At 31.6% G+C, this 14,234-nt stretch overlaps 2 protein-coding genes and 1 pseudogene across 6 annotated transcripts in view; all 3 read left to right on the forward strand.

Annotated features, from left to right (window-relative positions):
• LOC144848456 (uncharacterized) overlaps nucleotides 1–7,604 on the forward strand; it is a 44,425-nt gene extending 36,821 nt beyond the window's left edge. For all 5 annotated transcript variants that reach the window (XM_078705192.1, XM_078705190.1, XM_078705189.1 and 2 more), the window contains exon 10: nucleotides 90–7,604. In XM_078705192.1, coding sequence (XP_078561318.1) covers nucleotides 90–6,448 — 6,359 coding nt within the window. In that variant the 3' untranslated portion in view covers nucleotides 6,449–7,604. The remainder of the gene's footprint in view (nucleotides 1–89) is intronic.
• Nucleotides 1–11,468, forward strand: part of LOC144848547 (ras-related protein Rab-39B-like) — a 103,991-nt gene extending 92,523 nt beyond the window's left edge. Inside the window, exon 3 of the transcript XR_013613861.1 lies at nucleotides 11,414–11,468. The gene's annotated coding sequence lies outside the window, so the exon portion shown is untranslated. The remainder of the gene's footprint in view (nucleotides 1–11,413) is intronic.
• Nucleotides 10,916–11,449, forward strand: LOC144848562 (ras-related protein Rab-39B pseudogene; annotated as a pseudogene).
• Nucleotides 11,469–14,234: the final 2,766 nt, after the last annotated feature.

The raw sequence follows: 14,234 nt of genomic DNA on the forward strand, positions 1-14,234 counted from the left end.
AGCATAATTTGTATATAGATACAGTATATAGTCGGAAATACAGTAGACACATTCAATTGCATTGATTAACATACTCTTTATATGTATAGACAAGATAGAAAAATACCTGCTTGCAAGACAAAAAATGCTGTGCCAGACTGAAAATGAGATGTTTACACCTTCAATAATGAATAGTATATACAGTATCGACATTAACATATTCACGGAGTTAGATCTCTTGAAAGAAAACACTAAGAACGCAACCAACCAGGAGCCAACGACGTTGCAAGAATTATTAACCACTATTGAATCTACTAGTGCATGTAAAGTTCTCATAGATGGCGAGGCTGGCATTGGCAAAACAACTCTACTGAAGCATTTAGCACACAAAACATCTCTTGATGAACCAATTGCATTTAAAGGTAAAATTGTATTTTTATTGTCTGTGCGAGATTTAGAAAAAGGCCACAGCATCTTTGATCTGATTGAAAAACAACTGGATATGGGCGATTTCAATCGGAAAACCGATCTTCCAAAGGATTCAAAGTTGATTACAAACTTTGTAGACAAACATGATGACAAAATTGTTTTGTTATTAGATGGTTTAGATGAATTACGTTGTAAGAAAGACATCTTGTTAGATATTTTTAAGAAGAAAACGTTAGGAAATAGTGTTGTGCTACTTACATCACGATCAGAGAACACAGAAGAATTCATAAAAAGGTGTACAGTAGGCCTACATGTAAGGGTAAAAGGGTTTAATCCAGATAATATTGGGAAATACATTGAGAACCATTTTCAGTATTTTGGAAAACCTAAATTGGGAATTTCCCTTAGGCGGGAATTAGAGGGTAATAGTAATGCAGCATATGAATTATGCAAAAATCCATTGTTACTGCTTTCAGTATGTCTTATTTGGGAAGACAAACAAATTATTCCTTCTAATAATGCCGACCTGTTTAAAGAAAGGTTCTGCTGTAATTTAAAGCAATTCCTTGCCAAGCATGAACAGCCTAACATTGCTTTTGAATTTGAAAATATTCCAGAAAAATATGCGAAAGCTATGACTTTCTTAGGAAAGTATATGTATGATAGCTTGAAAGACAACCAACTTTCAATTGAAAAGAATGATTTTGACGCTGACAAAGACAAGGGCCTAGTTGATCTGGCACTTAAATTGGGTTTTGTTTATGAAAAAGCACCATGTTCAAGGTCTAATTCTGAAAGTGTGGTTTACATGCCTACTCACAAATTAATACTAGAATCATTAGTAGGGTTTTATTTATATACATGTTGTATGGAAGATAAAAGACAACATGAAAGCGAGTGGAAGGTAATAACAGAGTGTCCATATTTAACAATGGCAAACACGTTTGCGGTTGGATTTCTTGGTGTTAATGCTGGTAAATTCTTACAGCATTGGATTACACATGATGTATCAACATATCGTCCTTTGATACATAATTACTTAAAATGTGTTAAAGACGAACATCATGATTGTGTTAACAAGACCCTTAGAGATCACATGGACACAATTAATTTAAAACACAGTGATAATATATCAAACTCATTAAAAATGTGTATTGATTACATAGATCAAACATTAGTTGTGGGTGAGCATTTTATCGATCGTTTATGGCAATTCAGTAGAATGAATCTGAATGAGCTTGATTTAAGAAAATTCTGTATTTCATTACCAATTAATGGACAGCTACTTGCACACATAACACATTTTTTTACACCCACATTGGACTTAAGTAATTGCAATCTATCAGGTGATGTAATTAATGACATGATTAGAGAGTGGTCTGAAATGGGTGGCGGGTTGATAATAAACCGCCTCAATATCAGCAATAATAATCTCGGGAACGTCAATCCCGAATTACTGCATCGTTTAATGAGGTTGTCTTCTTTTTATATTTCATTTGAAATGATTGATTGCAATCTATCAGGTAAAGTATTTAATTATATCAGTGAGTGTAATGAGGGAGATACGCCAAAAATGTTAATGTTCAACTTAGCTAGAAACAATCTAAGCGATATTAATGGTACATCATTTGGTACTTTCTTGAGTAAGATTCCTGCATTACTTAGACTTGACATGCATGATTGCAAACTAACAGGTGAGGTAATGAATGATATGATGAAAGTGTATTCAGGTAGTATGATACAATTACAAGAGCTATGTGTTGAAAACAATGACCTCAGTGACATTAAAGGTACTCTTCTTGGTACTTTATTGTGTAAGTCTCCTAAGCTTCTTAAACTTGACATGCATGACTGTAGACTATCAGGTAAGATACTGAACAAAATTATGACAGAGTATACAGTAGATGAGTCAGAAATACAAGTTCTTAATATTGGGAACAATAATATCAGTGACGTTGATGGCACTTTACTTGGTACATTCTTGAGTAAATCTCATAAACTAAGTATACTTGATATGCATGCATGTCAATTATCAGGTAATATAATGAATGAAATAATTGAAATGTGCAAAGCACATACGTTGCAATTACGAGAACTTAATATTGGAAATAATGATAAAAGTGACATTATAGGAACATCAATAGACGGATTCTGTAACTCTCCAAAATTGTTTATCGACATGCATGATTCCGAACTATCAGTTAACGTAATCAATGAGGTAATCACGGTCAATGCAAGAAAGGATATTATTATTGAGAATGATAATATACCTAGAACTGTCTTAAGTAATTCTCCAAATGATTACAATCTATCGAGTATACCTAAACTTAATACTAGAAATAATTTCAGTAACATCGATGGTACTTTACTGGGTGAGTTTGTGCATATGTCTTCCAAACTGAATAAACTTGTTATGCATGATTGCAAACTATCAGGTCTCATAATGAATGAAATTATAAAAGTATGTGTAAATGATAAGCTAGACTTACAGGAGCTTTTTATTGGAAACAATGACATCAGTGACATTAATGGTTCCTTACTCGGTACTTTTTTTAATAATTCTCCTAAGCTACGTGTACTTAGCATGTATAATTGCAAAGTATCTGGAAATGTAATGAATGAAATGTTGAGAGTGTATGCAGGAGATAAGTATCAGTTACAAGAACTGTTTTTGTTGGGTAATGATTTCAGTGACATTGACACAACTTTACTGGCTAACTTCTTGAGTAAGTGTCATCAACTTCTTAAACTTTCTATGTGTGACTGCAAACTGTCAGGTGAGAAAATGAATAGAATTATAGCAGCTTATGAAACAGCTGGAGATAAGTTTGAATTACAAGAGCTTTATATTTCAATTAATGATTTCAATGACATTGATGGTACTTTACTGGGTACTTTCTTGAGTAAGTCTCCCCAACTGCGTAAATTATACATGCATACTTGCAAACTATCAGGTGAGAAAATGAATGAAATTATAGCAGCTTATGAAGCAGCTGGAGATAAGTTTGAATTACAAGAGCTTGAGATTTCAATTAATGATTTCCGTTACATTGATGGTACTTTGCTGGGTACTTTCTTGAGTAAGTCTTCTCAACTGCGTAAATTATACATGAATACTTGCAAATTATCAGGTGAGAAAATGAATGGAATTATAGCAGCTTATGAAGCAGCTGGAGATAAGTTTGAATTACAAGAGCTTTATATTCAAAATAATGATTTCAATGACATTGATGGTACTTTGCTGGGTACTTTCTTGAGTAAGTCTCCTCAACTGCATAAATTACACATGCATACTTGCAAACTATCAGGTGAGAAAATGAATGAAATTATAGCAGCTTATGAAGCAGCTGGAGATAAGTTTGAATTACAAGAGCTTGAGATTTCAATTAATGATTTCCGTTACATTGATGGTACTTTGCTGGGTACTTTCTTGAGTAAGTCTTCTCAACTGCATAAATTATACATGAATACTTGCAATTTATCAGGTGAGAAAATGAATGGAATTATAGCAGCTTATGAAGCAGCTGGAGATAAGTTTGAATTACAAGAGCTTTATATTCAAAATAATGATTTCAATGACATTGATGGTACTTTGCTGGGTACTTTCTTGAGTAAGTCTCCTCAACTGCATAAATTACACATGCATACTTGCAAATTATCAGGTGAGAAAATGAATGAAATTATAGCAGCTTATAAAGCAGCTGGAGATAAGTTTGAATTACAAGAGCTTGAGATTTCAATTAATGATTTCCGTTACATTGATGGTACTTTGCTGGGTACTTTCTTGAGTAAGTCTTCTCAACTACATAAATTATACATGAATACTTGCAAATTATCAGGTGAGAAAATGAATGAAATTATAGCAGCTTATGAAGCAGCTGGAGATAAGTTTGAATTACAAGAGCTTGCTATTTCAATTAATGATTTCCGTTACATTGATGGTACTTTGCTGGGTACTTTTTTGAGTAAATCTCCTCAACTGCATATATTATACATGCATACTTGCAAACTATCAGGTGAGAAAATGAATGAAATTATAGCAGCTTATGAAACAGCTGGAGATAAGTTTGAATTACAAGAGCTTTATATTTCAATTAATGATTTCAATGACATTGATGGTACTTTACTGGGTACTTTCTTGAGTAAGTTTCCCCAACTTCGTAAATTATACATGCATACTTGCAAACTATCAGGTGAGAAAATGAATGAAATTATAGCAGCTTATGAAGCAGCTGGAGATAAGTTTGAATTACAAGAGCTTGAGATTTCAATTAATGATTTCCGTTACATTGATGGTACTTTGCTGGGTACTTTCTTGAGTAAGTCTTCTCAACTGCATAAATTATACATGAATACTTGCAAATTATCAGGTGAGAAAATGAATGGAATTATAGCAGCTTATGAAGCAGCTGGAGATAAGTTTGAATTACAAGAGCTTTATATTCAAAATAATGATTTCAATGACATTGATGGTACTTTGCTGGGTACTTTCTTGAGTAAGTCTCCTCAACTGCATAAATTACACATGCATACTTGCAAATTATCAGGTGAGAAAATGAATGAAATTATAGCAGCTTATGAAGCAGCTGGAGATAAGTTTGAATTACAAGAGCTTGCTATTTCAATTAATGATTTCCGTTACATTGATGGTACTTTGCTGGGTACTTTCTTGAGTAAATCTCCTCAACTGCATATATTATCAATGCATAAATGCAAATTATCAGGTGAGAAAATTAATGGAATTATAGCAGCTTATGAAGCAGCTGGAGATAAGTTTGAATTACAAGAGCTTTCTATTTCTAGTAATGATATCAGTGACATTGATGGTACTTTACTGGGTACTTTCTTGAGTAAGTCTCCCCAACTGCGTAAATTATACATGCATACTTGCAAACTATCAGGTGAGAAAATGAATGAAATTATAGCAGCTTATGAAGCAGCTGGAGATAAGTTTGAATTACAAGAGCTTGAGATTTCAATTAATGATTTCCGTTACATTGATGGTACTTTGCTGGGTACTTTCTTGATTAAATCTCTTCAACTGCGTAAATTATACATGCATACTTGCAAATTATCAGGTGATAAAATGAATGGAATTATAGCAGCTTATGAAGCAGCTGGAGATAAGTTTGAATTACAAAAGCTTTATATTCAAAATAATGATTTCAATGACATTGATGGTACTTTGCTGGGTACTTTCTTGAGTAAGTCTCCTCAACTGCATAAATTACACATGCATACTTGCAAATTATCAGGTGAGAAAATGAATGAAATTATAGCAGCTTATGAAGCAGCTGGAGATAAGTTTGAATTACAAGAGCTTGCTATTTCAAATAATGATTTCCGTTACATTGATGGTACTTTGCTGGGTACTTTCTTGAGTAAATCTCCTCAACTGCATATATTATCAATGCATAAATGCAAATTATCAGGTGAGAAAATGAATGGAATTTTAGCAGCTTATGAAGCAGCTGGAGATAAGTTTGAATTACAAGACCTTTCTATTTCTAGTAATGATATCGGTGACATTGATGGTACTTTACTGGGTACTTTCTTGAGTAAGTCTCCCCAACTGCGTAAATTATACATGCATACTTGCAAACTATCAGGTGAGAAAATGAATGAAATTATAGCAGCTTATGAAGCAGCTGGAGATAAGTTTGAATTACAAGAGCTTGAGATTTCAATTAATGATTTCCGTTACATTGATGGTACTTTGTTGGGTACTTTCTTGACTAAATCTCTTCAACTGCGTAAATTATACATGCATACTTGCAAATTATCAGGTGAGAAAATGAATGGAATTATAGCAGCTTATGAAGCAGCTGGAGATAAGTTTGAATTACAAGAGCTTGCTATTTCAATTAATGATTTCAGTGACATTGATGGTACTTTACTGGGTGCTTTCTTGAGTAAGTCTCTTCAACTGCGTAAATTATACATGCATACTTGCAAATTATCAGGTGAGAAAATTAATGGAATTATAGCAGCTTATGAAGCAGCTGGAGATAAGTTTGAATTTGAAGAGCTTTCTATTTAAATTAATGATTTCAGTGACATTGATGGTACTTTACTGGGTACTTTCTTGAGTAAGTCTCCTCAACTGCATAAATTATACATGAATACTTGCAAATTATCAGGTGAGAAAATGAATGAAATTATCAGGGCTTATAAAGGAGAAAAGTTTGAATTACAATGTTGGTGGATAAGACTTACAATGTTATTATTTATAGTACATATTGTAGTTTATTTCCTACCATTTAAAATTTGCAGATGAATTTGTGTAACTATGTTAAATATTGTACTATTATTAAAGTAATAACATTTCATAATATATCAAATAATAATTTAATTAATAATACTGTTAATATTGCATACTTTCTAAACATACTTTTTATTGCATTTTATATGAAAAAAAAGTGCATAAACGGATTTTTATTTACTTTACATTTTCCTACAAAAGACAAAATAAATTATTACTGTAGATAAGATAACCGTTTATACTGTCTCCATGATCAATAACATTTTGCATCGTATGATTTGTTTTATTTCTTTGTTTTTTTAAAGAGAACAATGTAATATTTATCTTTTTTTAACTTTGATCGTCATCGTATGTAGTATAACGGGCCTTAAGTGTATACAATAGTGTAATTATTTAAAAGACATAATACATAATTATAATATTAATAATAAAGAATTATAGCATTTTAATCTAATTGCATTTTTGTTAACCTATATCGCTATCATTACTCATTACCATCAATATTTCATTCATGCACATACTATTACTAATACAATTATAATATTACTTTCATAAGTTTAGATAGTAGTAAGCATATCTTTTAAATGTATTATCGTATAAAATACTTTATGCCTTGTATTGCATGTAGTTAGACGTAAAGATTATATACAATGTTTTTGTACGATGGTATACTTGAAATAAAAAATAATACAAACAATTCAAACAGAAAATAAATACAACACGTAATGTTAGGGTTTTAAAACTTAAGCATGCCTAAGTAGTGACGTTTTAGATTAGAAAACTTCCTCGCGGATAGAAGTAGCACAACACACTTTTAGTAGTTAAATCATTAAGTAAAACGTGTGCATTGATAAGACATTGTCTGTATAATAATGTTTGTTTGTATAAATTATATTTTATTACTACTTATGGTTTAATAATAAATAAATAAAAATTGAAATGATTGCCTATATTTGTGTTAAATCGGTAAATATTATATGAACCATATCAAGGTTTAAACCACTTTTTTCCAGACCAAGTAGCCTAACGTGCGGACAGACAAAACACTATTTTTATTTCCTCCATACAATAACCCACGTAATAGATAAAGCACTGTTTCCTATTTTTAAATATGGCGATGATAAGGATGATGTTCAATACGTGATGATGTACTTACACATGATGGTTATAAATATGACGATATTGAAGTCAATTTAAATATGACTATAATGAGATGATGTTGAATAGAATGATAATGAGATGATTTTGAATAGAACGATAATAAGATGATTTTGAAAAGGACGATAATGAGATGATTTTGAATAGAACGATAATGAGATTATTTTGAATAGGACGATAATGAGATGATTTTGAATAGGACGATAATGAGATGATTTTGAATAATATGTGAGATGATTTTGAATATTTCATTTCATTTCATTTATTTATTCGACCAATACACAGATACAGAACAGAAACAGAGCACAATGGTCAGAGGCAACTAAAGCAAAACAATTACTATAACTCAAAGAGTCAGTTGCCCCTTAAAAAAATCGAAATACAAAAACTATTGCACCAAGTAAAACAATTGTACAAGCTCGGTACATAAATATACACATTTAAAAGATAAAAAGATTAAAAATTGGAAAAACATCCTTTCAATGAGGTAATGTCGGACTTTCGAAAAAAAAAAGCATGTTAAAGAGACCTCAACTGCTGAATTTCTTAAATCATCAGGAAAAACTGCCTACACACGTGGAAATAAATTGACAAGAGAATTACTCACGGCTGTGGTGCGGGCAAATTGGTGTCTAAACAAAAGTGAGTCGGAATGCCTTGCATTGACCGAGACACCTTCGACGATACATGAACAGTCAGTTATACCATAGAGACATTTAACAACAAAAGAAATCAGCATGTAATCACGCCGGGAGTTCAAAATTAACATACCAAGCCGTCTAAGTCGATCAGTGTATGGTATTTCCCCCTTTTTAACTATGATAATCCGTCTGGTGGCAAACCTCTGAATATGTTTGTGTTTGGGGCAGCCCATATTCAATTATTGGTAAAATTAAAGATTTATAAAGGCAATTTAAAACAACAGAATTGGCACCTCCTGTAATTCTGAAGATTAAACCAGCAAATTTGTTAGCTTTTGAAACAACGTAATCTACATGATTATTCCATGACAGTCTGCTGTCAAGAATAACACCAAGATACTTATGCTCACGTGTTGCATCTAATTTAAGACCATTCATAAAATACATATTTTCATTTTCATAACTTTAGTTTTGCTGGCATTAAAAATCATTTGGTTATTATCAGCCCATGTATTAAGGTGATCAAGATCATCTTGTAATGCCACTGCATCGCATGCAGAATTAATTGGCTGATAAATCAGGGCATCATCAGCAAAACGAACACAATGAGATTTTAACAATAGCGACAATTCATTGACAAAAATGTTAAACAGTAAAGGGCCTAGTACACTTCCCTGGGGATACACCAGATGTAACGGGCAGGCTTTGAGAGCACGTACCTCCAAACTGAACAGATTGAAATCTATTCGTAAGGAACGAACATATCCAATTCCAAACTGGGCCTTGGATATTGTATTGAGATGACAATTTATTAAGAAGGAGGTGGTGGGGTAGTTTATCAAACGCTTTAGACATATCTAGAAAAATAACTGAGGTTGTCGTTGATCCAGAATACACATGCACATGATTTTCGTTTAATAAAACCATGTTGGTTAGGTGACATCAGGCAAAGCTTAGTTAAGTGGATATTAAGGGAATTAGAGACATTTTTTTCCATAGATTTGCAAATTATTGAAGTTAATGCTATGGGCCTATAATTAGTAAAGGAAGACGGATTACCAGATTTTAGAACAGGGACGACAACGGAATGCTTCCAGTCATTAGGTAACTGCCCTATACTTATAGAACATTTGAAAAGGGAGCAGAGAAGGTAGGCAATTACAGGAGATATCGCTTGCAGGAACCTAGCGGATAAGTTATCTCGGCCAGGGGACTTATTGGCTGAAAAGGAGTTAATAACTTTAAAAACATCGTGGGGTGTAATATCTATACTTCAAGTGGGGGGAAATCAGTAGAACTGAAAGGACAAGGAAGCGCGCTAACAGGTAAAGGACCAGGCAGGTTAAAAACAGAGGTAAAATAGTTCTTAAACTCGTTTGAACTATCAGCAGGTGATTTAAGATTTTGAATAGGAAGATAATGAGATGATTTTGAATATGACGATAATGATGATTAGGATATTGATAAATATGGCGATGTTAGCGGTGATGAGGATGATGAAGAATAAGGGATGATGGATATTGTGATGATGAATGTGAAAAAGAAAATGAGCATGGTGATGGTGTTGGATATGGTGATGAGTATGTAGATAATGAATGCTTATGAGGCTGATGATAGATATGGTGAAGATGATGTTGTTGATAAGTAGGTCTATAATGCATACGGATGAGCCTAGAGTAATTCAGCCAAATAACTCCACTAAATTTAAACATGGTAACTGAATCAATGCATTCATCAACTAACATTGATGCACGGTAAAAGACAAAAATAAACTTTAAATGTGCATGCGGAATCACGTGTATGCAATACGTTAGATGATACCTTACGAAGTGAACCAGTTAAAATTCAAACACAAAAGAAAGTGTCCCTTTTGAAGACGGAAGAAAAAAACAGATAGTGGGACTGGAGCTTAAGTTGGCCATTAGTCGTAGCCATTTTAGTTTTTTGTTTATTTTATGAACGGACCGCGCGTGTGAAAGGTACAGTAGTTTAAAAATAACAATTATACTGCAAATTAATAAAGATTATTAAATATTCGCCATAAAGAATCGGAATATATTGTGGGGAATAGTATTATAAAATTACATAGGGAGATTTGATGATAAGACATTAATCGAGTGAAATCCCGATAGCTGAGTTTTATCATGGAGGAAAAAATAAATTAAATTATAAATAAATTATTTATTGTTTCCTCCATGGTTTTATTAAGTAAGCTGGCAGGAATAACTGTAGGCTAACTGTGTCCTGTTAGGACCGAGATGTCTGCCCATGTTGCAAGCCGTAATGTCTTCTTTCTTGGGCCGAAATGGCCCACTCTGTCACGGCAGTTAGTTTCAAAAGATGTTTAAATTAAATAATGTATTAATACTTATTAGGATGATATTTATTTGAATAAACGCCTCTCCAATAAAACATCACTTTGAATAATAATCAATTGGAGTATTGCTCGTTTTTGACATTTCAAATCGTAAAAGTTTCGAGCATCTACAGGAATGGTTCCTAGAGGCTCAAGAAAATGTAATTTACCCAAGAAGCGTTGTGTACATGATAATCGGTCACAAAAGTGATTTAAAAGAATTACGGCAAGTAGCTGTGGAAGAAGGCGAGAAGTTTGCGAAAGCTTACGGAATGAAGTATATAGAAACATCCGCAAAAGCATGTATTAACGTAGAGGCTGCGTTTTCGGTGATGGCTAAAGAAATTTACGTGAAACTTCAAGAAGGAGAAGTGGAGATGCATGAGGGATGGGATGGCATTAAAGGTGGTTTCTCAACTCCGAGAGAAACTCTGCGACTAGAAGAGCCACCACAAAGACAACGGATATGTTGTTGATGAGTATATAAATATACTAAAGAACATTTGAAGTATTATTTTTAATTGGTTTGCATGTAGGTTATCAGTGTATTACGGTATACGCTGTGAAGGATGTTTCTGAACATAGTAGTTTAATGTTAATAGGTAAAATCTGTGTTCGTGACATTTCCCATAAAGTACTAAATCAAATTGAATTGCTTCACATGAGTGAACATAAATTATATTTAAACTAAAACAGATGACCATATTTGGTCAGGTTGTAAATATTCAATGTTTAAAAAAAAAAAAAAACTCCCGAAATTATATAAAAATCATGTAAATTTATTAATAATAATTATGTTTTTAAAAGATTGATTTATATTATTACTCAAGAAATTGTGCACCGAATCATAATGTATTAAATTTTCCCACAGACAAACCAAATTATAGTAAACTATTATGAATTGCAGTAGAGATATTTCCCATGTGTATTATCATACTTGCTCAGATAAGCACCGTCCCTGTTAGAAAAGGAACACTCTGAGCTGGCCTATGATTAAATTTTATCAAAGCCTTTTTTTTGTATTAAAAAAATCTGCCTAGATAGTACAGTAGCTGTTGACATGGCCTAGCTAAGAGCACCCTTTTCATTTTAAGTGCCAATCGCACATTTTTGCGAATCTGGTTTTTCACATTTTATGTTATAAATACTAATAAATGATACTTAATATGAAAGTATCATTTCTCCCACCTAAACAAAAATATATTTATTGAAATTAAAATCATGTGTATTTTGTTTTTATAAATCAAATTTTAACTAATATTTACTATTAAATCTTGACATGATTGTCCAATGTTCCATAATGAATCTTAATTTTAAAGAATGAATGGGATAGTCTACTCATCTTGTAGTTGGTGATTTGCCTAGCTATAAGAAATAAAAAAAAATGTTCAAATTATTTTGATAATTATTAGAACCTTAAAATTAAAAAAAATTAAAATCAATTTTAGATAATTGAAACCTTTCAAAACATTATGGCAATATTTTGTATTTACAGTATTTTTAATTTTTATATTATATCTAAAACTCGACTGACTTACACTTATATTATTTAGCCAACTTATAAAATAATTATACTTCAATACATATACAATATTTTGTTTAACTATATTAAAATCTATACAGTAGATTATCTTAGATATTTTACATAGTTTTTTGCATGTATTTTTAGATTTAAATTTCTATTATTTTATATGAATTATATGGGTTTGCTTAGTTGTGTGATATACATCAATTAGTTTTAAGTATAATTTGTAAATGCATGTTTGATAGAAACTAAATATTATTTTTACAATTTTTTTTTACTTAAAAAAAATAATAATAAATAAAAATGACCATAAAATTATCCTAAACAATATAAAACATACATTTATTAAAAAATTATTTTAAAAATACTGTGAAGTACTATTTTTCATTCCCAAACTTAACACAATACTATTATAAAGTTAATTTAAAATTATACAATTTTATGCGTATTGTTTTATTATTTTCAATTTAGTTAAGGAAAAAAATACATTTTAAATCATTTTAAATTTAAATGATCATGAATCATTTTGTTAAAGCACAAACTCATAAATACATATTTATTATTTATGTTAACAATTTACATAATAGATTGAAGTGTGTGCAATGGTTTGCCAATAACATTGTGAAATATAACAGGAAACCACACCCACCAATAGCCAGGTTAACTACTTAAAGCTCTGTCCACACTATCAAACCAGTTTGATGAAAAAAGTGTGATGTGCCCAAATATGGTAGTCATTGATATGCCCAAATATGGTACTGATATAACATCATCGTGTCTATGTGCACATCACATTTTTTTGTCACATAAAATTTGATAGTGTAGACAGAGCTTTAGTCTGTGTTCATCAAATATATATAAGATGCTTATTAAATACTACTATTGTTTTGTTTGTATTTAATTCATTTGTTTGTATTATGGAATGTATATGCAAACACAACTATCACCCCAAAATTAGCAAATAGTCTTTAAAACTTCAATTGTTGTATTCGATTGGGAACTTTCGTAGTCAACCAAGGCCGTGCGAGAGGTTATAAACAGACGAGGCAAAGATGCTTTATATATAATTATTTATATAAAATATGATGATCTGTGCTGGGGAATTGTGGTGGTGGTGAAAATTGAAAATGCTGGCCACGGCCCTGTCAACATAAATATTTGTTGAGTACTTTTTGTACTTGAATGGCAAGTTGTAAACAGATTGTGCATGATTAAAAAAAAAATGTTAAACAATGCAAGCCTTTTTCATTGACTGCAATCTCAACGCTCAAAATACTCCGTTAAATAAATAACGAACAGAAACATTTTACTCAACGGTAAAGTTCCAATCGAATATGAAAAATATGTTGAGGCTGTATATAGTGATACTGTATCTAAAGCAAAATGTGAAAATAACTCTTGTGAAGGAAAGGCCTGAATAGAAAATAAAATTGTATATATTATGAAAAATATATACCTACACTTCCCATGTGCTTCTCTTATAATGTACCGTTATCTTTTTTATTTCCATGCCCAGACCTAAGAAATATGTATTATATAACACCTAAATAAATTCCTGTCATTTTGATTGGACGATTGTGGGTCACATGGCATGCAATAGTACACACTATTGAATGGTCGTACTATAGTATATAGTAGTATTCTAGTGGGTATTTATTAACAATTAGTAACAGTACCATATTGGTACCTTTTAATTATATTACAGCTTCTTCCCTTAAAAGTTGCCAAATATTAAATAAAAAAATCATATTTTGTAAAATTATAAAAGGTGTGGTATTTTTAAATGTTTTCTGTAAGTCTCTCTGTAATTTATTATATTTAATATATAATAACAAAGATGCCAAGGTCTTTTGAGTTGGGTAGAAACAGCTGCAATGATGACCA

The sequence above is a fragment of the Antedon bifida genome, chromosome 7 (genome assembly GCF_963402885.1).
Source record: "Antedon bifida chromosome 7, ecAntBifi1.1, whole genome shotgun sequence".
In the NCBI taxonomy this organism is placed as follows: domain Eukaryota; kingdom Metazoa; phylum Echinodermata; class Crinoidea; order Comatulida; family Antedonidae; genus Antedon; species Antedon bifida.